At 39.0% G+C, this 22,447-nt stretch overlaps 1 protein-coding gene across 8 annotated transcripts in view; it reads left to right on the top strand.

The window, feature by feature from the left end:
- The window catches only part of PARD3 (par-3 family cell polarity regulator), a 479,965-nt gene that overhangs the window by 276,430 nt on the left and 181,088 nt on the right, over positions 1–22,447 (top strand). For 6 of the 8 annotated variants that reach the window (XM_086614469.1, XM_086614471.1, XM_086614473.1 and 3 more), the window contains 3 exons: positions 6,835–7,023; positions 7,499–7,669; positions 19,339–19,489. In XM_086614469.1, the coding sequence (XP_086470595.1) occupies positions 6,835–7,023; positions 7,499–7,669; positions 19,339–19,489 (511 nt within the window). Of the gene's footprint in view, positions 1–6,834; positions 7,024–7,498; positions 7,670–19,338; positions 19,523–22,447 lie in introns of all 8 variants that reach the window. The other 2 variants (XM_086614468.1, XM_086614472.1) reach the window with 1 other exon arrangement.

Genomic DNA, 22,447 nt, shown 5'->3' on the forward strand with positions numbered 1-22,447 from the left:
ACACGTAACCAACAAAATATTTTTAGCGGCCTGATCAGTTGATTGGAAATGTAGAATCTCAACTGCTTAAACTGGTTTCTGTGACAGCCCAGGTCATAGTGTTAGCATTAGGGAGAATAATGTTAGCATAGACAAGCAATGGCCTTCTTATAGAGAGGAATAACAAACATGTGGATGGATGTACTTAAACATGGGCTTTTGCAAAGCTTTGATTTCATATTAAATGAAAATCACATGCTAGAATTTTTGTGCTTTGGAAAACATTTAATTTTTTCCTAAACCATTCTTTAATCCATAAAAAACATTAAACTGAAGTCATTTTTGAATGTGGAACATGTGTTTTGATATTAAATTAAATCCTTAAAATGGACATAACTGGAAGTGTAACAGGCCTGTTTTGCAGTATTTTCATGAGCGTATTTTTTATAGCGTTTCCGCGTATAAATACGTGCCAAAGTTAATCCACATATAATATGCAAAAGACTTTTCCTTGATGGGATTAAAATTAAAGCAGACCACATTTCCCATAAAATCTCAGAATTCAAATGTAGTTTTTGATATTTAGCAGCTGCTGTTTGATTTGAACAAGAGTGCAGTCTTTGCCAGATGTGGCATATTAACTTAGCTAATATGAATAATGAGTCTCAGTGTATACGTGCAAATAAGATTCATTAGTGTTTATCTAACATATGGGAGATATTAAAATACTTAACCTAGGAAGAGTTAGAAAAAGAAAGCAAGCATAAGAATTTTAGTTGTTTAGTTGGCTTAAGCCCTATATAATTTTATAACTCTGTAAGTAGACATTTTAGGCCCTTGTAACCTGTAATGCAACACCTAATTGTTTGATTTAAAAAACCAAACCAAACCAAAACAAGATAGAAGGCCTTGTTGTGTTTCAGGAGGAAACAGGGTTGGAGTGTGCATATCACTATTGGATCAGTAGGCAGGCTTCTCTCTGCTGGAGGTCCGGTTTTAAATCTGAATGAGCCCTGTACTTGTATTTATCTTTAATGTCTACCCACGGCAGGATGCTCTCAGCTCTCAGTTATTCCTCCTCAGGAGAGGCCTTGACTGAAGTTGCAGAGGTGTGTTACAGGCCACCTACATTGCTCTGTTTTCAGTACCTCCAGCAGTAATACATCTACACTTTTATAAGTACTAAACATCACCCCCCACGAAACAGTTGTTGACCACGGATGCTGTTTTGCTTCCTTAGAGTTGCTCGATTTACTTGTTCTACTTTTGTATATGTGAGGACATAGGATAAAAGTGAGAGTCATTGTCTTTTGATGTATCTCAGTTTAGAAGGTGGCCTGAAAGAGCAGCAATGTCACCCACCTAACTTGAAGGACAAAACAGTTTGAGTCATCTCTGATGTCAAGAACATTTTTCACAGTAGCTAAGTGAAACCTCCTCTCTCTTGCATATATCATGTGTGTTTTAAAATAAGAATTATATTTTTTTATAATAATACTGAAACAAATTTTACTGGTTTCCCAATGTATAGGAGTTATGATTTCTTAGTATCATGGGTGCCTTTTGAGAATCAATAATGAATTCTGTATTAAAATCTAGTAAAGATTGAAAATATCCTGGAAAAGGCTGTGACGTTAGGTTGGAATTTCCCATTATTGGAACCAAATGGCTAATCTGGGGATTTTGCAAATTCCAGTCCTTTTCTAGCTTACATTTCCTGGACCTGGTGAACTCTTAATGTCCATGGGACTTCAAACTTATCTTTCAAGAACTTGATATTTTCAGTCAGGACGAATTCGAAAGAGAAAAGCATTTGTAAGGCAAAAGGTTGATAGGTTAAAATAATAATTAAACAGAGGCTAACAGGCTTAGGGCTGTGATGTTAGAAGGCTGGACACAACAGGTTATGGGGGCAGGTGAAGTGAGTAGTGTAGATGGGGTCATTGGAGGCGTTAGGTAGGGTCTGTGCTGTAGTTATGTGCTTTATCATGTGAATTTCATCGAATTTCATCGTCATATAAGAAGAGTGTGTTTGTACATGTGTATGCATATGCATGTGCATACAAGAGCCCTGTGAATGTTTTCATGTGTGTTTAGGACATACATAACTTGGAAATATAGGTTACCCTCTATGAGTGGGGATACAGAGCTTTATTAATTACTTCTCCAAAAGAAAACAGGAGTGCACTGGATTTCTGCCGAAAGTCCTGTGATTATCTTGTTTCTTTTCTCTATACATCATCACAAAGTAACTTGCAGACAAGTTTCAGTGACTTAATAGCTGCTGAGAAGACAGCGTGTCTAAGCTTGTGAGAGAATGAACTTCGCTGGGGAGAATGCAGCCAGATTTGTAGCTGCAGCAAGCCACTCCAGCAACTTGTCCCGGCTTGATTGAAAATTGCTTCCTCCGTTAGGTGGGAGGAGGTTTTTCTTTGCTGTTAGGTTTCTTTTTACACCCATCTCATGCAGCTTACTCACCAGCTGAACTCTGATGAGATTTTATAAAGGAAAGAAGTCCCAAGCAAGAAATTTCTTCATAGTATTTAAAACATAAAAGGGACAAGGAGGAGATGCTGTTACTAACATGGTGAAATCGACTTACTGCACTTTTAGTGTCAAGGTCCATTTTGACGTTGTTTATAAAATTAAATCAGGTTTCATGATCAGATCAGAAACCAGTGTTATGTAGAAAAGAAAAATAATTTCCTTCCTGTTTATCCAATGGCTTTATTAAACTTCCGTGTGGATCAAAGCACAGCCATAATTTTCTCTAGTCACGAAGTTTATCTTTAAATTTACAGTGTATTTATGTTGTATTAAAAAAGTGAAAAACTTAGCTCAAATGTCATTTAGCATAAATTGATGCTAAGTATGATTTTGAAGAAAAAAAAAACCCAACTCACCTATATATTTTATCACCAATCGAATTTTTATTACAAATTACATACTTGAGCAGCTTTATTCATCCAGCCGAAGTCATTTCAGATGACCTTTTCCTTAGCAGACTCTGTCTGAACAGAATATTGTTCTGCTGTTAATTGTTTTGGACATAGTGTGTGAAAAATCTTAAGGGAGTTGAATTTTGTTGTTCAGGGTTCACAGTACATAATTTTGCTTGCATGTTTACTGCTGGCCTGTCAAAGTATATGAAGGAATAAATTTCTCCCACAGATCAACTAATCATGAAAATAGTGTTGAGGTGTTTGATTGACATAGTGAAGCTGTTAATTTAGAGTGTATCAAGATCAAATGGAAGATATTGCAATTAGGAAGTAATTGTGTTCTCAGTTGAAATTTTTAAATGCTGCATTTTAGATTTTTGTGCATTTTTATGCTGTCTTGTGGATGTATTAGGGAATTTCTATGGTTTGTTACATTTAGATACTTCATGTTCAACACAATTTCAGTGCAAATGTTATGTTTTTTGTAATAACTGATATTTAATTGGTTGGGGAGAGTTGCTGTCACCTCTAAAGGGCTTTGGGGAACAAAGGATTCAGCCAATGTGAGTTTTTGTTGGGTTTTTGTTTGTTTGGTTTTGGTTTTGCAACTTTGGTTCAAAATATTATGGTATCAGGCTAAAATCTTCCTGTTTATTTCTCTGAGAATGGCTCCTTTGTGACATGCTCAGAGATTCCTGATCACTATATAGTTCTGTTCCAAGGTTTGTATGTATGAAGTTGTATTCAATATATAGTAAGACCTTCTTTGGTACCATGATGTGGCACAAATGTTAGAGTTGGTACTTTCATATCTATAGTCTTTGAATCCTAATGGTTCAGTTATTCTTGGAAGTCACATTTTTCTCCAAAGTATTCTTAGAAAAAAATATGAAATATCAAAAAGAAATGTTTGTTCTCTCTATCACTTTCACTTTTAAAAATCTACATTCCTGGTACTGACAGATGACACACAGATTCTGGAGAGCAAAAGGCTTCTCATGTCCCTAAAATTGCAGACACAGGTATGGTGGTGAAACAAGCTGGCTTCATTGAAAAAAAAACTGAATATCTTAAGCAATTTAACCTTAGCCCAGTAATGGTCATTTTTTCTTTGGATGAGTTGAGCAATTTTCTCATGGCTTCGCTACTTCTGTTCCAGTGCTGAGGCTGCTGTTTCTCATTTTTTTACATGCATGATCTTCTGACTCATGTGCAGCTGCTAAGAAGTTTGTTTCAGATTTAGGCCTTAAGTTTCACTTCCACACTCAGCCCAATATCAGCATTAAATCTTTTCCTTATTTAAGACTGTAGAAAACAAGCAAGCAGAAGCCTCATGTTAAGAACAGTGCTGAGCTGATAATGCAGCTCTTTGGTCTCCCCAAAGCAAAGCAGTGTAGAGGCCATTAGCCACGTCCTTGGGGATGCTGACTGAGACATTCTCCCCTGTTGACCCTTTGGCATATAGAAGTGCACCCGACGGGGACAGGCTGCACAGGGAACCAGTTTAGTTCTGTGCCCTGGAAGGTAGATGGCTGTGGCCGGAGTTCTGGCATATTTTTTAGAACATTAGTAAATACTGAGTGAGGGGACGATTGATTGTAAATTTATGGAAATGATAGTAAAGAAAAATCCAATAAGCTTATGTTCTTCCTTGGAATACTCATACATCCTACTTTGGCTTTATCTCCCTTTTGGCTTGCAAGTTTTTATTCCTACTATTTATTAAGGAATATGAAAGTGATAAGTGTTACAGAAACTAAAACATAATGTGCGTTTGTCTCGGATTGTTTTATTCTGCAGTTACCTGACAAAAGATGCATTCAAATGTATGCTGTAACTAGTGCTTTTGTGACTCAAACAGGAAAAGTAGGGTTGTATTTTTCCTAAAATTTGGGAAATATTTTTTAGGTCCAGTATTTTTCCCATGGACACAGTGAACCTTTCCATTCCTGACAGCTAGCACAGATCATGCTGTTTTCTGTGGTCAAGTGATATATTTGTATAATGGGATTCATAAGCAAGCCAGTTTAGCTGTGGCACTTCGATAGGGGTGTTAATTTTCTTTTTTTTTAATTGATGAAGTCTTATGCTTTGTTATAAACAAAAGATGGTTAGAGACAAGCAAATAGTATCTAATGCAAGGGAAAGGGCTGATGAACACATTAAGGTTCATGCCTTTAACCAAGTGGGAAAAGATAGAGCTCCTGCTCCTGTTTTTCTTCCCTGTCTGTTCTGGTTCTCTCAGCAGTCTGACTGCCTTCCCGTGTGACATTTTCACATTGCATTTCTAGGTCAATGGTGACACAACTAGCATGCTGGTGCCCAAACTGATCATCTCAGTCTGCTGTACTCCACATGGCTTTCACATCCATCTTTGCTGTAGTCTGTGTTTGGATTTCAGAAGAGCCTGTCAGCTTTGCGTTTCCTCAGGTCTTAAGAAACAGGGATGGCTCAGCAGGCACACATTAACTTCTCATTTGTTTTGTCGTGCACCGAGTGTCTGGGAGTAGGAGAAAAATCAGAAAAGCGAGCTGTGCAAATAGCTGAGAGTGTTGTGGGAAAAGTAATATAAAACCAGTGTCAGTAAGGGAGGTGACACGTTTGGTAAAGTTACGAAAAACATTGGGTAGATTAATTCTTCCAGAGAAGAACTTCCGACTGTTGGACATTACTGTGCACCTTATGGTGGACGTTCTCTTACTCTTTCTCCTTCAAGTAGGTGAGAAAAAAAAAAAAAGCACAGTTGGGTTCATGAGCGTCTTTCTAGACGCCAGGCACTGGGCCCACTGCAGAGAATTGCCTTTAAGGGCATGACTTTTTTCTTTAATTGATAAAGTTATAACCAGAAGTGGTTATAACTGCCTTGTTACAACTGAAAGATGGTCAGAGACAAGTGGACAATATCTCCTGCAAGGGACAGGGCTGGTGAACAGCTTATCCCTCCTGCTCTCCTTTCAGCAGCAGCTTCTCATGTGTAAACACTGTTCCTCAGGGCCTGACCATTTTCATTCCTGGGTGCTGTGCCCATGCCTGCTGCCCCCACAACTGCCACCGCTCCATGGGGACACCCCAGGGCCCCTGCTCCCAGCCTGCTCCCACACCAAGCTTGGCAGGAGGTGAAGCGAGAGGCGGGTCTCCTGTGCATGCACGGCTTTTGGATCCATGGGAGGGTGTTGCTGAGCAGCTCCTTGCCAGGGACACTAGCAGGTCTGGGACTGTAATTCCAGGTGTTCAAAACCTGGGATTGTCCCAGTCACTCAGGCTAAAACTGGGTGTGGAGGGCAGCAAAGAACCAAAGATGTGAGTAAGAGGACAGAGGTGAAGGGCAGAGCTGGGAAAGACAGGAAAATTGGCGCTCAGACCTGGATTTGATGCTAAGCCTAGTACTAGCAGAGAGATGTGCTGTTGCAGATTTCAGCTGTGTAATTTTCTGTTTTTCCTAACACAGCTAGTTTTAAACGAAATGAGGTGAATGAGAAATTTTTGAATTTAATTTTCTTGAGCTTAGTTTCTTCCCATGACTGCAAAGCTACCATAGATGATGATGATATTTTAAAAATTCTGTACCTTTGCAAGTAAGAAAATATTTCTGATACAGCTCTCTTTTGGCTAATGAAATAGCAGCTTGCTTGTGAGTTGGTATTAATGGCACATTTAGTAATGACACACAATTCAATTTTTTTACTGGACAGAGAAGCACTTAAACACAAACGTAAGATATTTCTGAATCTAGGCGCCAGCTGGAGGTGATTGAAAATATGCTATTTGTGCATGTTTCTTCAAACAATTACTATGGAAAATATTGTGGCATTGCAGTTAAAAGCAGGGTTTTTTTAATGCTAATAGCTGTAGAAGGAAGAGAATTCGCAAAGAGAAATGCTTATCTGTAATCCTATGCTAATCTTCCCGACAGAAAGCAGAAGAAGAGGAGCTTGTCCTCACACCTGATGGCACCAGGGAATTCCTGACATTTGAAGTTCCACTGAATGACTCTGGATCAGCTGGACTTGGCGTGAGCGTCAAAGGTAACCGGTCAAAAGAAAACCATGCCGATTTAGGAATCTTCGTCAAGTCCATTATTAACGGTGGAGCAGCATCCAAGGTAAGAGGGAACATCTGTGTACTTTGATCTTCCTCGGTTTCCATAATAAGGCTGTTTTGAAAATAACCACAGATTCACAAAGAATGAGATTGCTCTGTAACTAGCTTTTTCCAATTACACCATCAGGGGTAACATTTAGTTTTCTACTCAGATTCACATGTTTGTGCATCCCAGGATTTAAACAGCCTTTACAGATCCTAGGGAAGGATGCGAGCCATCTCTGGTACAGTTCAATTAGTATGGTTAGCAGGTTATGATAATAGCTTGCAGTGCAAATCCATAATTGGATGAGACATTTCCTACAATGGCTGCAATGGCAGCTATTATACCAGTTTTCATTTGGCCATAAACTATTAGGACTAACCATAGTCATTTGATTATTTTTGTTTGTTTGTTTGTTTTTCCCCTCTTTCCAGCAGACTAAACTTCTTTTGTGAGTATTTTAAGTAACTGGCTATAATCTTTCCTTTTCCAGGATGGCAGACTTCGAGTGAATGATCAACTAATAGCAGTAAATGGAGAATCGTTATTGGGCAAAACAAATCAGGATGCTATGGAAACCTTAAGGAGATCCATGTCCACTGAAGGAAACAAACGGGGAATGATTCAGCTTATTGTGGCAAGGCGAATAAGTAAATGCAATGAGGTAATGCACTTTTGATATTGGGACTGGGAGTTTTCGCTTCTAAGGTATTTTTGTTTAGAAGAGATGTCATGTTTCCTCTGAGACCTGGAAAATAATATTTGAGAAGCTGAAGAAAGAGAGAATTACAAAATGATCTGAATTTCTGTGTTAGACATGCTAACCTTATTACCGATCAATAAAGTTTTTCTTTTGAGTATTTTCATCAATGAGTAACAGGAAACACTGAAAAAAACTGTATTGATTTTGTAATTGCATCCCACTGTTTATGTGATTTTTATTCTGTGGAGTTTTTTATGTAGTTTAATAGACAGTGTTAACTGACTTGCTGCTTTGTCACTTTCAGTTTTTTTAATGAAGTGTGAAGCTCTTACATTTCATTATTATATTTTATCTAAGCAATTAAAAGTTCCATGTAATGATTCTGCAAACCTGATGCAAATAATTTTGTTATTTCAGAATTTAAATATGTTGTGTCTTGGCCTTCATTGCAGGGAAGTAGGAAATGAATTCACCCTGAATTCAGGGTAAAGTGGTGATTCTTTTTCTGATGTTATTTGCAGCTTCTGTCTCCTCCAGTACATTGTTAATGTCTTGATGTTTTGAAACATTTTCATGATTTCTAATAGTTTGTATTCTAGATTAATGTAAATAATGCTATGTAGTAGGGATACGTGGGCATATGATACTGAGAAGCACTGCAGGTGCTGTGGAGGACTGAATTAGACTTCAAAATGAGTTTTGACAAATTGGAAAAGTGCACTGAGTTAAACTGGGTGCAGTTGAATGGCAGGTCAAGGAAGCATCTGTTCTTGAGACATCTAAAAGTCATTCTTTCATTCTTGTTAACACTGGTTAGGTCTTATCAGAAATATTATTTCTTCAGCATCATGCTTCAGAAATGATGTACACAAATTGGTTTAGTACTGCTGATCCTGCCTAGGGGGAAAAGGAATGTGTTTTTTTTAATGCATAAAATTGATCTTTAAAAAATTCCAGTCCATAGTGTATTATAAAATCACGTTTGAAAAAGACACTAGCCTCGCTAAAAGTATTAAGCTCGTCTTGATTAACTGCTTATACACAGCTTCAATACACATACACACAAGTTTATATATACACCCACTACTAGAAAGCCAGCTTGGCTGCATACAGTTTCTCACTTGGCATTGAAGGAATTCTGACCTTTTTTATATCTGGTAATGTTTTGTTCTAGCCATACTTCTGAACTTGGACTCCAGAGAGCACAGACTGTCCTTTGAAGACTTGTTTCTTATTCTTACCTAATTTCAGATGCATTTTATGTGTTACCACATAGAAATGGTGAAGTATTTTAGACTATTTCTGTGCTTAGTATATTTTTTTTCAAAAGGATGTGGAAGATCATAGAATCATAGAATCATAGAATGGTTAGGGTTGGAAGGGACCTTAAAGATCATCTAGTTCCAACCCCCCTGCCATGACCAGGGAAACCCTCCACTACACCAGGTTGCCCAAAGCCTCATCCAACCTGGCCTTGAACACTTGGAAGATGTTCACTCTTCTCTTAGTGAAAGTCTTGTAGAACAAATGCATCAGTGCAAATCCAGTAATGATGAACCAAAGGCATTGCTCCTTAAATCCAATAGAATTTTTGCTCATTGAAGAAGAGTTTCATGCCCTACATCTCCTTAACATTTAGTGTGATTTATTTTGCAGAAATCATATGCCAGAACCAGCACAGCTCAGTCTACAGTATAGGTGCTCTAAGATGAAAGAGCTGATGTTAGAACCGGATTTAGATACACTGAAATGTATCTGTATAGGGGCAGGATAGGGAGCTCTGTCTGTCTGGGCCTACTTTACAGTTTTTTGTGCATCTTCCCAACTCCTTAATAAGCTGGTGAGATAAGCCATAATGACTTAGGAAAGTGATGATACGCAATTATTGGTGTAGTGGTCGTCTTTACGAAATAATTTCTGTAACTATTTTTTCTCAGGAATTACTGCTTTCATCACATTCATCCAAAGGAAATATGATATCAATACTGTTTGCATATTTTAGTATGATGAAAGCACAACTTGCATGGACATAAAGCTGTTTACCTGCTGAGCTGGCAGTATTCAAAAAGCTGGTTTTCTGAAAGTCTTGCAATGCCCAGACTTCAATGAAATGAAAAGTGAAGAGATAATTATTTTTCTTGACATTTTACAATTAAACCCTAGTTCCTTATTCAAGAATTGGATGAATTTAAACTTCAGATATTATTAATCTGATATAATACTGATAAGCTATGATAATATCATTTATGTATCTCGCTTGAATACCATATGGTACAGTATTCAGTCAGCTTAGTTCCTAAGTAATGAATGTGTGGACTGAGACCCAGCTGGAGAGCAGCACTGCGAAACTGAGGATTGCAGTGATAATCACTTTCCCATGGAGCATCGGATTTTGGCCATGTCTGGCAGACTCAGCTATATTATGCTTAATTCAGCAATGTAGATTACGTAGACGTGCTGGTACGCAGGTTAGCACCTTGGAATATTCCTGTAGCTGCCACTAGCCTAGTATACAGTCTCAGCAAAGATATTTAGAATTAAGACAAAAAATAAAAGACATCTGACTGGCGGCACGTTCAGGAGCTTGCAAATTAGAAGTAAAAGCATCAGAAAGGCAGACTTTATGTTGATAAATCACACCTGTTACTGCATAGAATCATAGAATTCTTTAGGTTGGAAAAGACCTTTAAGATCATCAAGTCCAACCATTAACCTAACACTGCCAAGTCCACCACTAAACCATGTCTCTAAGCACTACATCTACATGGCTATTAAATAGGAATGGTGACTCAACCACTCCCTAGGCAGCCTGTTCCAATGCTTGACAATCCTGTCAATGAAGAAATTTTTCCTAATATCCAATTTTAACCTCTCCTGGTCCAACTTGAGGCTCTTGTCCTATCGTTTGTCACTTGGGAGAAGAGACTGACCCCCACACCCACCTCAGTACAACCTCCTTTCAGGTAGTTGTAGAGAGCGATAAGGTCTCCCCTCATCCTTCTTTTCTCCAGGCTAAGCAACCCCAGTTCCTGAGAAATGATGGTTTACTGTTTTTTCTTGAAGACAAAAAGAAGAGAAAAGTATTTCCCTGGTGTTTTCTATGCTTTTCTCTCTCTGTTGGTTCTCCAAAGGAGTCACCCTAAAATAACAACAGCAACAAAAAAGATCCTGTTTAACTGATTTCTTTCCTCTGTTGATTTAGCATTGTGTGTGCCCACTTTATGGACGAAAATATAGCTTACACTCTTGTTAGTCTTGCAGAACCACGGTTAAGTGAAATGAGCTCAATTATATTCCCTTTTGAATATAATTTGAATTATATTCGTTGTCAGCAGTGTTCACTCCATTCCATTCCATTCCAGTGACATGGTCAGTCCTGCACCATAGCACGAGGTCAGGACTCGGCACCCTGAGATTCCCTGCCGTGCTATGGGGCAACCGCAAGTGTTTCAGAAGAGGAATCCATACAAAAGATGATAATGCCAATGCAAAATAGAATTATGCTCAACATCTGGATGATAAAAACATTTGCTATATGGCTGTTAAAAAACAGCAGAAAAAAAAACAAAGCCTTTTTTTTTTCTCTGGCTTTAAGTCCAGTAATCATTTTGCATTTTCAAAATCAAACTCAGTTCTTTTGAGACATATAGGCAACACGGTCTGCTTTTTTCTTCAGTAAAATGGAGTTTGAATTGGATTCTAAGAAAGCTAGTAGTATGAATATAGTTCTTTTGGTTTTAGTATTCTTTTTCATAATCAACTAAGAATTGCAGAGGGGCTAGAATTCATTGGACAGCACGATTCTGCAGAGTGTCATTTCTCTGTGTTTCAGTTCAGACTAGAATTTTCACATGCGTTTTCTGTTTTGGTTGTTGTCTACAAGAGAGGACGACTCAACCCCTGTTTTGGCTTTAGAGAGGCAGGGACAGTTGTCTCTGATCTGCTGCAGAGTTGCTGTTTCTTTCTCAGAAAGCTTTCATAGGCTTCAGAAGTCAGTGTCTAATTAACTTAAGCATGAAACTGTTTCAAAACTTTGTGAAGTGACCTCTGATACTTATTCTTCATGCCAGCGTTATTCTCATATAGCTTCGCCAGTTCTCATGTTGTAGGCTAAGCCTCCAAGGCAATTATAGTAACAATAGAAATGTACATAAACACCATAAGAGTATTATCTTGTCTTCAGAGAGGTAGTGAGGAGATCATGTACATCATCAACTCTTACATAACTGTAAACTCAAAAGATACCACAAACTTCCCAGAAGATAAAAAGTATTTTTAAGCTGTTGTGGTTTTACTGAACTAAAGAGTAGCCTGTAGAAAGAGTTTTCATTGACTCACCAGGAGATAGAGTATAATCCAGCCAGGTTTTCAAGTGAATTATCTTGTAGTAAATATTGATATAAGCATGGAGCAAGTGGTAGTTATGAATGAACTCCAAGCCAAAACTGTGTATCCAAGTTTTTCTCCTATTTGCATTACATCTACACAGAGTACAGTAATGTGGTTAATTCTGTAAGCTGCACTATTACAAACCTCGCAAAGCTTTGTTTAGTGTCTCAGCCACTTCAGACAAAATCATACAGTGAATATTTGATGGATGCTGCTAGATTAGTGTAACAAAAACATTTAGTTTGGGGTTTGGCTATATCTAAGGTTCCCTCCCCGCCTTTCAAAAAAGTTAAATATGCTGTTCAAATCTATGTTTTCAACTTTCAGCCTTGCCCTCTGTGATCAGCATTGTGTGTTGATTCTTCAACTTTGCTTTATAAGCACAGAGAGGCTTTAAGGTAAATTTCCAAAGTTGTGCAGACAGTAGCAAAAATGGGAGGAATAACAATAGTAGTGACTTGATATTCATATACAGCCAGTATTTAACATCCTCAGTTTTCAGAGCACGTGGCCATCAGCTTTTTGGATCTTTAACACAAGTTTGACATTTTTTTAATTATTGAGGAGCCTAAGATTTAAGGAGAAACACTAGAGCTCCTTGTGCAGTGCTCTGTTAATTAGTGATGTTATTATAATTAGCCTGTATAGGCAAACAGCTGCTGGCTGTACGGCCGTAATGCACACACAGCGTTTAGGCACGACTGTCAGGCAGATCCGTGCAGCTGTCGGCAGTATGTGCTGATTCAAGAAAATAAAGGTAATTGTTACTTTCAGAATCCTGCTTTTTTCAGTCCTGTGACCTGGACAGTTTAGAGGCACAGATAACTCGTCTGCGCTCTGTTCATGTCACATGCAGGCAGCACTTGTCTGCCATTGAGAGAGGGATCATGGCATCACCATTTTCCTTAAAATGTGAGACTTCAAGAGATTTTCTTGTCTGTCTCCCTTTTTTGACAGAATTAATGTCTTGCCAAATCTATCTGAAATGAAAGTTTGCAAATGATTTGCAGATTTCCAAGTTTCTTTCTGCATGCCTGTTCATCTTTGCTCCAGTTGCTGAGTTGGAAACAGAGCATACCATGAAGCACAGAAACAGTCATGAGTCCAGACCGTATAAGGACATCATCAACTGTTTACATAAATTGACTGGTAGACAGATCAGTGAGAGAGATTTATCAAAAGAGTAGTTTCATTATGAATGAAAAGAAACAAGTAAACATGTATTTTTTTCCTCTGTGTGTGTAAGTATAAAACATTCCGCATCATATTTCGCTGCATGCATTACCTGGTTACCTACTTTGAAATCGATATCACAGGTTTGTTTTTCTTCTTTTCTCGCTAGGTTAATTTTGTGATGACCTTCTTGAGTTCATTTAGCTAGGAAAAAGTCTTTAGTATCTTCTCCAAACACAGTGATTTCATTGCTTACTCCCTTCTCCCAGTCATTGATAAAGGTGCTCATGAGTCTAAGCTGTTTCCAACCCTGGAAGCTGACTCTTCTCCACCCTGAAGACTGATCTTTGTTTAAAGTCTTTTAGCCAGATTTCAATCCAGAAAATGAAAATTTAGTCCGGTCCCATGAAAACTTAGTTTCTTTAACGCCTTTGATACGAAGCCTTGGTAAAGGCTTTTGAAAATGCAAATATGTCATGTCCAATTCATTGCCTGAAAGCTGGGAGAGCTTACTGGCACCTTTGTGTAACTCCAGCATCCCAGTGAGGCAGGATTTCTCCATGGATGTTTGCCTTCCCCACAGACCCATGTCTATCATGCTCACTGATCTTACTCTTTATTGTAGATGCCACCATTTTATTCGGAAGGAGGCCAGACACCTGCTCTGTAGTTCCTGAGATCATCTCTAGATATATAGGCAACCACCAGTCCTCTGGCACCATGGCCATTCCTAACAGTATGTTGGAAATTTTGACCAGCAGTTACACAATTTCACAGTTGAGTTCCTTCAGGGATTTTGAGAGAAAGCCATCCAACCTGGGTGACGTGTTCACTTCTCACCTACTGGTTTCGTCTAATGCTTCGGTGTATTTTCTTCTGGCTGATATCAATCCGCTCCTTATTTGCTACAAAGAATGGGATCAGGTGTGGAAACCTCCTTGATATCTTCAGCAGTAAAGAATGAGGCAAAGAAATCATCGAGCTTCCGTACTGCAGACTTGTCCCTCAGTGTCCCTTTCTCTCTCTCCCATGAGGTGGTCCGACTGGTTCCCTGTATGCCTTCCCTTGTCTGATGTCCTTAGTGAACATTTTGCCTTGTCTGAGCATCCTCTGAAGGGTGCTGTTTAAATTCTTCCTTCTTTCTTTCGATTTCATTGGCCATGTTGATGGTTTGGGTTTTTTTTTAATCGTGGCACATTTTACCTGAGCTTCTAATACAGTACTCATTCATAGTCTGCTTTTAGGCCTCCGGTCGTCTTTTTGGTTCATGGCTTCCAGTGTACTTAGTAAAAATACCAAGAAATATTTTTAAAATTTAGTTTTTCGAAAAGTGTGCACATGGGTTTATATTTTGTAGTATCATAGTGTCTTCTGTTCTGCACTTGTACCAGCTTCTCTTCTGCTCCTATTTGCAGAGCTGTGTGGGTTCCCTCCCACCATTCTGAAAGCATTTGTTGTCTTCTGCTTGCCTTCTAACATTGTCAGAACAAGAATGCAGTATTTCTTAGACACGCTGTACTGAGTTTACTTTTACCAGTGCATGATTGTGCATATAAATCAAACCTGACCCTTTTACTTGCTCTTACGTTTTCTCGTCTTGCAAAGTCTGTCCCTAAAGCAGGATCTCAACTTGGGCGGTAACAAAAAAAACATATTTAATATTGGTAGTAGTATTGTAATATTATCTCTGTTGAAAAAGGAAGCTAAAGTGTTTTGGACATCTTGGTCACAGTACACAGGTAAGAAAGGGAAAAGAAAGCCTGGAGAACAATTCTGTGTGACAGAAAGAGCTTCTGTACCCTGGATCCAGTGTAATATGTAGGAAATTTGTATACGGGCTTCTTTAAAATCCATAATGCTGGCATGCCAGTATTTGGATACTTTCTGAAGGAAAAAGGAAGTCTGATTATTGTTTCTTTTTTTTTAAAAAAAAAGAAAAATTGTTTATGCTTTAAATATTTTGGCAATGTTCTCATGCATAAACTTTTTTCATATTTATGTGCATAACTTCAGATAGGATGGATGGTGGTGTTTAAGTAAAAAGGACCACATTAGTTGTCCTTTTATCATCCAGATAAGCAGCAGCTGGGCTAGTTGGTACAGGCAGTGCTTTAGCAAACAGCTGGTTCTTATCTGAATGAGAAAGGGCCAGGGTAGAGACCTTTTTTATTTAAAAAAGGAAAAAAAAATATTGTTTCTATTTTTGTTTTAACAGAATGGGAGAAAAGGAGCTACAGACAATGTGCAGCATGCAAGGTTTTATTGCATTTTTACAAAAATGATAATTTATTATAAATCAGTGCTAGGACCCAGAGAGGGAACTCTCTCTTTTCAGCCTGGAGAAGAGAAGTCTCAGGGAGATCTTGCCAGGGTCTATAAATACCTGAGGAGGGGAATAAAGAAGACAGATCCAGACTCTTCTCAGGGATGCCCACTGCCAGGACAAGAAGCAGTGAGCACAGATTCAAGAAATCTCTTTAAATATAGGAAGAAAGTTTTCTTCTGAGGTGATCGTCAACCACTAGCATAGGTTGCCCAGAAAGGTTATGGAGTCTCCATCCTTGGAGGTATTCAAAACCCTGCTGGACAAGACCTACTCTTGCTGACCCTGCTTTGAGTAAGATAGTCTCCAGAGATGCCATCCAACCTCAACCAGTCCATGACACTGAACTTTCACACCAAGTGCTCCTGCTAGGGGCAGCTATTGATAGGAAGTATAGGGACCAGTTGCTGCCTAGCTTGCTTTCCTAGCCAGGCCTTTAGTGAAGGTCAGGAACTTGTACATCTTTGTTTATATTACCTATTCTTTATCAGTTAATCAAAATAAATTATATCAGAGAGCACTGATAACAGCTAAGGGAAGGAACTGGAATGTGTAATTCAAGCTCTTTTTTAGAAATGCACCAGGAAGAGCAGGTCTTTATTTGAACTGCAATCTTGCTTTGGACTGACTGTCTCTTTGTCTTGCCCAGAGCAGAGTTTCCCAAGTCAATGTTTTGGGTTTTTTTTTTTTTGCATAAACTTTCTGTTAACAATGTAAGGAAAGGACTTTTTTTTTTCAAAAAGTTGTGTAATTTCTGTCTAACTTTTGCTATTTTATAAACAGCATTGTATCTTTGTAAAATATTTGTGTAGTTGACTGTGAGGCCTTTGTTTAAACCGATCTTTTGAGATGCTAATTAGAAATAGAAAGTTTTCCCCATGAAAATGATAAAATACGTGACTCACTTTACAAAACACAGTTATCTAAACACAGCACTCCTGCTGTTTCTTTTCTTTACCCTGTTCTTTACTGCTTTACCAGGAGTGAATTTCTATGTATTTGTCTGATTCAAAGCTTTCTTCTTGTCAGTATCTTACTGAAAATCTCTTGAGACTTTCCTACAAATGAGTCTGAAAGTTGATGGGTTGTCACATAAAGAAGGTCTGTGTGATATGTCTCACTAAAAGCTGGACACTTGTTACATAAAGTCATCAATATAGCACTGGGAGAGTAAATCCCAAAACACTTTGATGTTTTCACACCTTATTTAAAGGCAGTGAAATAAAGGTTAGTTTATCATTTAATGCTTTTATCATGCAAGTTTAAGCACTCAAGTGGTCTAATGTTGCTGTACTTTTTTTTTTCTTACAATGTTTGAGAATTTAACATTTCTATTCTTTTTGAATTTGCCTTAGATTCCTTTATAACAGAGGGTACAAATATTGTTTAATTTACTTTTCAGTAAAGCTGTCAGTTGTAATCTGCAATTTAAAAAAACTAATAAAACAAATCCTCATTTCACAATTTAAACCTTATTGAGTCTAATTCACTTGCGCTGCAAGTTTATTATTCTCCTGCAGCTTGACGTGCCTCCAATTGTAATTGTGTTGACCCTCCGATGCAGTAAATCTCCCCAGTGCTTATCAAACTGGGAGAGATAAGTCTACAATTTGGAACTTCATTAAATATCTCATTTATATTAAACAGATGATGGCTTTGAACAGAAATGATAATTTTTACAGGCTCTGCGACCTCTCGATTGTGGTCTCCTCGACTTTGCAATGCGGTGTTTTGCAAACCTCCACCCCTTGGTGTAGTGGGCGTTACGCCAGCGCCCGAATGTCAGAAGTCATTAGTCCATTGGGCTGACTTCAAAGCCTCTGCTGTGGAGACCGCAGCCGAGTGCTTTGTAGCCCTTGAAGGAGATTTTTAAAAATCTTTCGTAGCGTACGTTTCTTAGTCATCTGGGGTTTGTGGGTAGAGTGATTAATAATGGGCAGCTGTTTAAAGAAGGAAAAACAACCAACAAACATGTTGCTTGTTATCGTAATTCCTGAAACAATGAACTACTCCTCTCATGCTTGTTTAGAGACCAGTCCTTGGAATCAGCATTCCCAGTGGCTTCAAAGAGTCTGCAGCATGCTCAGTATCTTGCAGTATCTGGTCCCCACTATATTTCAACATATATAAAATATATGCCATGGGATTTGTGTAAGGATGTTGTTCTTGAGATTTAACTATACTCTTCAATATGAAAAGGCATGTTGGTGAGAACAGCTAACGCTTTGATGTGTGAGTTCACATGATTACTCTGCGAAATGCGTCTATTTTTTAATATTTGTTTATTTTTTTAATAAACCTAGATTCAGTTCATGCTGTTTAGGTGAATTGATTTAATGGTCTCAGTGAAGTTCCGTTGGTAGTATTACCGAGTACCAGCAGGACGCTGGAGCTCAGGTGAATTGCGAGCTGGAGGAGCAGGAAGGCTGGATGGGGTGAGGGCTGGGTGGGGGTGCACGGAGTCTCTTGTCTCTGCAGTGAGTGATGGGGCGTGGACAAATTTGGCATCCAAACTGTCCGGTGAGGACATGGGCGCTCATCCTGCTCACTCCCAGGGGCTGTGTTGGCAGCAGCAGCAGAGCTGCCCATGGCTAGTGGGCTGGCTAAACCCAGCTAGACAATATCAAACTGTTTTCTTTCTTTGCCTCGCACTGCCACTGCTTTCCACTGAGCTCTGATTCTCTGGGACTCACTGAGGAAAACTCAACTTTTTCCTTTCTTTTTGAAAAATCTGAAAGGCATATGCAACAAAACAAGGGCTAACCAGCTTCTGCAAATGAAGGCTGAGCTGAGAAGTCACCCTGAGGAGCCTTCAGACAGAGGGCAGCTGGGGTGGGGAGGCAGCCATATGCACAGTCTTCTCCCCTGTGCACATGGCCAAGCAGCTTGTCTCCATCACTTCTTCCACCACCTACTTTGTCTGCCTCTTAATGCTGCAGGGCGGTCTGCCTGGAGCCGTGTGGGCAGGGACCTGGCAGCTCCAGAGGGTGAGGGCTGGGCTGGGGGGCACTTCAGGTCTTGTCAGGTCTGGTTTTGTGGCTCTGCCTGGATGCTGCAGCAGTGCCAGGGATCGGTTAAGCTTCCAGACTGAAAGAAGCACGAGGTCTCTGTATCCTGTGGCCAGGAAAGGCAGAGCAAAGAGCTCACCATAAGAAGAAAAAAAAATGAAAATAAAAGTTAATGTGAAGCCCGACTTCTTTTTTTTCCTGTCCTTCCTAACTACAGAATGTTTGAGTGTTTACGTATTGGTTACTAATACATGTGGTGGAGTTTCCTGGGGATTTCCGTGATGATTACATCTGAAATCAAATTGCACCACTTCAAAAGCACCAGCAGCCCAATTCCGAATGAGGTTCCTTCTCTGTACTCCTGACATGAGCCTTGTCCTAACAGGCTGTCAATGTGGGAACGATGGCCCAGCTGTCTGCCCGAGAGCGCTGAAAAAAGGCAAAACTGTCTGTTTAAGAAATTATCCAACAAAGAGACACCAAAATGCAATGTGTTTTTTTTTCACCAATTTTCTCCCAAAGGATTCAAAATTTGACAGGGCACTGTGGGAAGTGCAGTGTAAAGTGACTTAGAGAGGTGGTCATTAAGCAGAGTTGTCATTGCAAATTATATTTGTCCAGGGTGAGAAGTTCTAGCTCATTTAGTGCCCAGACACGTCTTGGCCTCAGGCGAATCGTTATAGTTCCCCCATGCTGCTAAAAGGATCCTGCGCCCTAATTTTCCTCTCTCTGTGCAGTTGGAATCACCTGGGAGCCCCTCTGGGCCTGAGCTGCCCATAGAGACTCTGCTGGACGACCGGGAACGGAGGATTTCCCACTCCCTCTACGGCGGGATCGAAGGTCTTAGTGAGTCGCCTACGAGGACTGCGGCGCTGAGTAGGATAATGGGTGAGTCGAATCAGCTCTGCTCATCGGGGTGTGGTGTTATTCCTCTCCATGATCCATCGAAGGGCAATTAATGTATTATGTGAGAATCAAGGAACATGGAGATTGTACCGACCGACTTAAAACATGCCTTAAAATTGTTCCATGTGAGCCTTCCAAACAGTTAATGTGAGAAGGAAAGTCAAATGGGATTATAAAGTGAATTTCGTATCCCGTGGCAGGTAATAGAACAAGTAACGGGTGAATGTAACATAGTTTTCAGTGTCTGATCTGGGACAATAAATTAAGTAAGGCAAACTTGCATCCATTTATGCTAATTCGGGTATTTCATTGGTTTGTTTGAATTTTTACTTTGCAGGACACCGATTTTAAAACCTCATAACTAATTTTAAGCATCCGTTGTGTAGATTCTGTGCCATACCATCTGCATGGCCCCAGTGGATAATGAGGATGTTAGTGGTTGCTCCGCAGCAATTCAGTTTCCGAGGTATAGAGCTAGGTAATAAAGACTTGCCTTGCCACAGGAGTAGTCAGATTTACTGACTAGGATGGGATTAGTTTGAAAGGATTTTCACATTTAAACACAAAAAAACAGCTTGATGAAAACAGCACCTGACAGAAGACGCGGCGATTGCTTGCCTGAGTTGCAAGTTTTAAACATAAGACATGGCCATTAAATCTGGGACATTTTTTAGACTGCTTGACACACACAGACTGTATTAGAAGATGCCTCTATAAGCTTGACATGAAGCAAGGCTGAACTTAGTTTTTAATTCCTTTAGATTGATTTTCAGCCTTAGGAAATGAAACTCCACCAGTTAGGCTTTTCCCAGTTTGTATATCTTTTTCAATCTGTTCTGGGGTTGTTTGGGTTTTTAAAAAAATTTGTATTTTTTGAATTGCTTTTTCTTTGCAGTAGTAAAATAACACTGTTGTTAAACTCTCTGAAAATCTGCAAATTTACTATTTAAGATATTTCATCAATTAAATCTTATGGGTTTTTTTTGTGTGTTTGAGCAACAATAGTTAGAAATAAATCATATTCTGTTCTATTGCTCGAAAGAAAAATTGTATTCCTGAGACTCAAGAAAGCATGAAACCTTTTCACCCAAAGTCATATGGTCTTAAAGGGAACAATTTCAAAACCCTATGTATTTGTTGACAAATTTCAAGAGTGATGAAATAATTTGAAGTCTTTAGCATGACTCTCCTGTAGAAGGGACTAGTTCTTGTGGTGTCAAGGCTTTAGATAAAACATTTGCAAAGCACTACCTTCTGCTTTTTCCATCAGTGTTGCAGAGGATTCACACGTAGAGCTCATATAAGCGTTAATGAGTTGTCGCTTAAACACCTTGTCCAGTGATGGGAGAAGGAACCCTGAGAGAATCGATGTGCATGTGTGTCAGCAATGCAGTTTACTTCCACATCAAAGGAACGCAGGACTTAACCATACCAAATCAAACTAGTGGTTCAGCAGTCTGGTGTCATTCAGTAGCCAGTAGCTGATGTTTCAACAAAAGAAAAAAAAAATCTTTCCAGACCTCTTAAAATCGAATGCTTTTGGATATCTCTGCAACATAGACATGGGGAAAAAATCCATCCTGCATTTTCTAAGTGTTTTATAATCTGAAGTTGATGTTTTGACTTCCTCTGAATCATCATTTTTCTGTATTGTTTTCAGAAACCAGGAATGATGTAGAAAATTGGTTGGTTGTGATTTAAATCCATTGATGCTTTAGTTGGAAGCACATGGAAAATCAAATCGTGCCTGAAGCTCATAGTAAATGTGATGTAGTCCAACACAACTGAAAACTGGGCTTGCCAGGACTGGGTCATTCTCTTCTGCAATCACGGTAGCTTCGTAGAGCAGTTTTTAGGTAGCAGTCAGTTTTCTCATATGCTAATTTTTCTGAATTAATCAGTACCACTAAGTTAAAAATGCAGTGTTTATGATCTTTTGTGACATTGTTGTGTGCATGTTTTCTTGCAGTGCCATACAACAGACAGGTATTATTACCTGTTGGGAGAGAGAGGTACAGTTGCTTCTTTCAGAGTAGCTAACGTTTGTAAGACTCAATCATTTATTATGCAGCAGAATTTCTGTCCTGTTAGCGTTGTTAATGAGAAAAAACTCAGAAATTTTATTTTCTTGAGAACGTGTATGTGGTGTTACATGACTCTTCCAGAGTTTTCCTCCTCTCTTGAAAATTGGCCTAAAAGTGAGGATTAGTCCTAAGAACAATCTGACTGAGGAAGACTGGAGGTCTGTACCTTCCCCTGCCGGTCCTGACCATGAAAACAAGCCAAAAGGAGTGCTTCATGCGGTGCTGATTCCCTGGAGTGCTCTATCCGTATCGAGGAGCCCTTTGATTTACAGGCTTTCTGAGTCACCTGATGTCTTTTTTTTAACTTCCCTTGACTGGATTTAACTATGTAAACTTTTAGTACTCTCGGTACCTTGTGGTGAGGAGGTCACAGTTTGATTTCATGTGTGAGGGAGTAGGTCTTTCTGCTTCTTTTGCTTTTGGATAAATTTGATGGAGTTTGTGTTTTCTTCCTTCCCAAGTTAGACTATTCAAAAGTGAGAATCTCAAGGTCTGGAAAATGCCTGCTCTTTTCAGTCATTACTTAAAGTTGGAACAAAACTTTTAATAAGAGTTTTGTTACTTTTAAATAAGTCTAATGTAATCTTCAGGAAAGGTATTTAAGACAATTTCCTTATTCTTTCAGTTCGTAACTGACAGCAAGAACTGGTTGTCAGAGCCTTGCTATGAGAGTGGGAATAAAATACCAATTTTAGAATGTGATTTAAATTATGTAAAGTAATGTTTGCTTACTGCAGAAAGACTACATGAATCTTTTAATGTTGCTGACGCTTCTTAATGTTGATCTACTTTTCTAGGTGATTATGACTATTAAGATTTTCTTACGCTTTTTCATTTGATAATATTTCACTGACAA

The sequence above is a fragment of the Tauraco erythrolophus genome, chromosome 7, assembly GCF_009769465.1.
Source record: "Tauraco erythrolophus isolate bTauEry1 chromosome 7, bTauEry1.pri, whole genome shotgun sequence".
NCBI classification, from domain to species: Eukaryota; Metazoa; Chordata; class Aves; order Musophagiformes; family Musophagidae; genus Tauraco; species Tauraco erythrolophus.